The 3,729-nt window shown below is 38.0% G+C and overlaps 1 protein-coding gene across 1 annotated transcript; it reads left to right on the top strand.

Moving 5' to 3' along the window:
* The first annotated feature begins 350 nt into the window (after positions 1-350).
* Positions 351-1,010, top strand: LOC131244554 (auxin-responsive protein SAUR67-like). The gene has a single exon (XM_058244087.1). The coding sequence runs from the start codon at positions 452-454 to the stop codon at positions 893-895; it is 444 nt and encodes a 147-aa protein (XP_058100070.1). The 5' UTR covers positions 351-451; the 3' UTR covers positions 896-1,010.
* The last annotated feature ends 2,719 nt before the right edge of the window (positions 1,011-3,729 follow it).

Here is a 3,729-nt window from a genome sequence, read left to right on the forward strand (position 1 = left end):
TCCAACAAACACCAAAATTTACCAGATTTCAGGTGGGGCCAACAAAAAGGGCGAGCCACACCTATCATATGTAACAACAGACCGAAAAGCTACTTCCACATGCCCTGATCATCAAAAAGTTTGGTTACCAATTTCATATTTTTTAGCTAACCAAGATAGCCCAGCTGGCTCTTAAACTGTGTTCCTAGATGAAAGAGACCTGTTTTAAGTAGACCCTACTTTTATGATGTGGTGGTTGCTGACAGAAATACGAACACCCCAAGACCCTCTACGCGTCTCGGAGCCACACATAAAAAAGGTACACTTGAATGCTTTGTCTACCCGTCCAACTGTATATATACAGCTAAACACCTCCATTGCTTTCTACTCAAGCCAGCAACATCTTTCACAAGCTAACCTCTCTTTTATTTTTCACTATCAAGCAGGATCTTTACTTCACAGAGAATCAACCATGATCAATCCCAAGAGGCTCGTTGCAATTGCAAGGAAGTGGCAGAAGTTAGCTGCCATTGGTAAGAAGAGAATCTCCATGTCAAGATCAGATTTCACGGCAGACTGGGAAGCATGCAATAAATCTACACCCAATAAGGGACATTTCATCATCTACACTGCGGATGGAAGACGGTTTGCGATTCCCTTGGTGTATCACAACAGCCCCATATTTCAAGAGCTGTTTAAAATGTCCGAGGAAGAGTATGGACTACCATGCAACGGTCCTATCAAAATGCCTTTCCATGCTGTCTTCATGGATTACATTGTTTCGTTGCTCCAGATAAAGATGCCTAAAGATGTTGAGAAAGCTTTGCTTATGTCCATAGCCAATGGTCAATGCTCAACACAGTCCTGCCTACATCAGCCACATACCAATCAATCCCTACTTGTCCATGCCTATTAAACGTACGAGTCCATGTGAGCTATTCGTCTTTCTGACTTCTCCATCTGTATATGGTCCTCACAGTTTTGATTTAATGTAAAATTTTAAATTTCAATTTCATTTTTATATTTGAAAAGTCCAAGAATCATTTTCCATGTTTGTTAATCTTTCCATGGAAGAAAATGTGGTGCGCGATAATTGATCTTTCCTGACATATTCTTGCTGTTTAAATCTCATTCAAATCTTCAAGGGAAGAATTCACATTGACAAGAATCATTTGCTGCCATTGGCTCATTTGATGAAGAAATGTGGGCTTATTGTAATCTGTACCGTTGACTGAGTTGATAATTAACCTTAACCATTGCTTGGCCCCTTTGAAATCTCTCCAAAATCCAAATGACCGAGGACATTGTTGATATCCTTATGAACAACTATTGTTCATATTTTAATGTTGATACATTAATGATGATCCGTGGCCATCTTAGATAGGCTTAGCCTTTCATGCAAGTCTATCACAGGGTACCTGATCCAGAGATATCTAAAATCTTTGAGCCGTTTTAATCAGATCTGGTCCCATAATCTTGTTTGAAATTGTAGGCTATTGTAGCCTTTTTACTTAGTAAAAATAACTTAGAAGGGAATAGGAGAAAACTAATTTTTGTTGTAGTACTTCTTCATATATGAAAATGAAATCCATACACATATTTATAGCATATAAAACACACACACACACACACACACACACACACACACACAAACTAAGGGACATGACTCTTCAACAAAGAGACATGAACCTTTTCAACTAAGGGACATGTGACTCTTCAACAAAGAGACGTGAACCTTTTCACAAAAGTGTATTAATTCAACACTCCCCCTTAATGCACTTTCTGAATTACTCTCAACATCTCTCGAAGATGACAAAAACTTTCTTTAGGGAGTACCTTGGTGAACATGTCAGTCATTTGTTCTTTCATCTTGCAATACTTCAACTCGATCTCGCCACTCTCAATAACTTCGTGGATGAAGTGATGCTTGATCGCAATATGCTTCGTCTTGTCATGACATACTGGATTTTTTGCAATTGAAATGGTTGACATGTTGTCGCAATATATAGTAGTTCCTTCATTTTGCTTTTTGCCAATATCTTCAAGAATTCTTCGTAACCATATTGCTTGAGAAACTGCAAGAGATGCCGCCACATACTCTGCTTCTGCTGTAAATTGAGCAATGGTATTTTGTTTCTTTGACGCCCAAGAAATCATCCCGGATCTAAGAGAGAAAGTGTATGCCAATGTGCTTTTCATATCATCTATGGATCCTGCTCAATCACTATCTATATATCCTACCAATTTTGAGTTTGGAATAGGAGTATACATGATTCCATAATCCAACGATCCTTGGATGTATCGTAACACCCTTTTTGCAACTCCTAAGTGAGTTTGCTTTGGACAATTCATGAATCTCGAGAGTAAACTCGCAGCAAACATAATATCAGGGCTTGTAGTGAGATACAAGAGGTTTCCAATGATACTTCTGTACAATGATTCATCCACCTTTTTTGAACTATCATCTTTTATCAGCTTCTCATTTACTACAAGAGTAGTTGTAACTGGATTGCATCCTTCCATGTTGAATTTTGCAAGAATAGATTCAGCATACCTTTTTTGAGAAAGATTTCATTTTCGTCTTGAGAAACTTCTATTCCCAAAAAAATAATGCATCATGCCAAGATCATTCATCTCATATGTCTTCATCATATCGAGTTTGAACTGATGGAGCATACTATGATCATTTCCCATGAGTATCAAATCGTCAACATACAATGATACGATGACAATAGATGTACCTTCAGTCTTGACATATAAGGTAGGTTCACACTTGCTCCGATGAAACTTATTCTTGGCAAAATAACCATCGATTTGGCTATACCAAGCACGCAGCGCTTGCTTTGGTCCATACAACGCTATCTTCAATTGATGGACTTTATCTTCTTTGCCCTCCACCACAAATCCTTGCGGTTGAGCAACATAAATTTCTTCATTGAGGACACCATTCAAGAAGGCTAATTTGACATCAAGCTGAAAAATGGACCACTTCCTTTGAATTGCAAGTGCAATGAGGATTCATATAGTCTCCAATCGAGCAACCGGTGCAAATGTTTCATTATAATCGATGCCTGGTTGTTGTGTAAAACCTTTTGCAAGGAGCCTTCCCTTATATTTTTGGATTGGGTCATCTGAATTGAGTTTAGACTTGTAAACCCATTTTACTCCAACAACATCTTTGCCGCTTAGACAATCAACTAACTCCCAAGTAGAGTTCTTCTCAATCATGCAAATTTCCTCTTCCATAGCTTTCACCCAATTGTCTCCTTGAGCTGCAACTTTAAAGCTTTTCGGTTCTACAACTGAAAAATTGCAACGCTCGTAAATGTCTCTCAGACTCTTCATTTTTCTCGGGGGCGATTTAGATAAAATACTTGAAGTCGTTGATGGAGAACTTGATGATGCGGATGGAGTAACTTCTGGTGAAGAGAATGGAATTGTGGGTCCATAATCGTCTTCATCATTTTTTGCTTCTGTTTCTTCTTCCACATCTTGAGTGCTTTTTGGTTCATCTTCTTGTATAAGAACGGCTTGTTCTTGTATATTTTTCTTTTTCCAATCCCATCTCGTATTTTCACTGAATAAAACATCTCAACTAATCATTAGCTTCCCGGTCTCAAGGTTATATACTCGATAACCTTTCGATGAAGTACTATAACCAATGAGAATACAAATTTCAGATTTTTTATCAAGTTTTTGATGCTTTTGAGATGGAATATGAACGTAACAAATGCAACCGAAAATTTTGAG

The sequence above is a fragment of the Magnolia sinica genome, chromosome 4, assembly GCF_029962835.1.
Source record: "Magnolia sinica isolate HGM2019 chromosome 4, MsV1, whole genome shotgun sequence".
Lineage (NCBI taxonomy): Eukaryota > Viridiplantae > Streptophyta > Magnoliopsida > Magnoliales > Magnoliaceae > Magnolia > Magnolia sinica.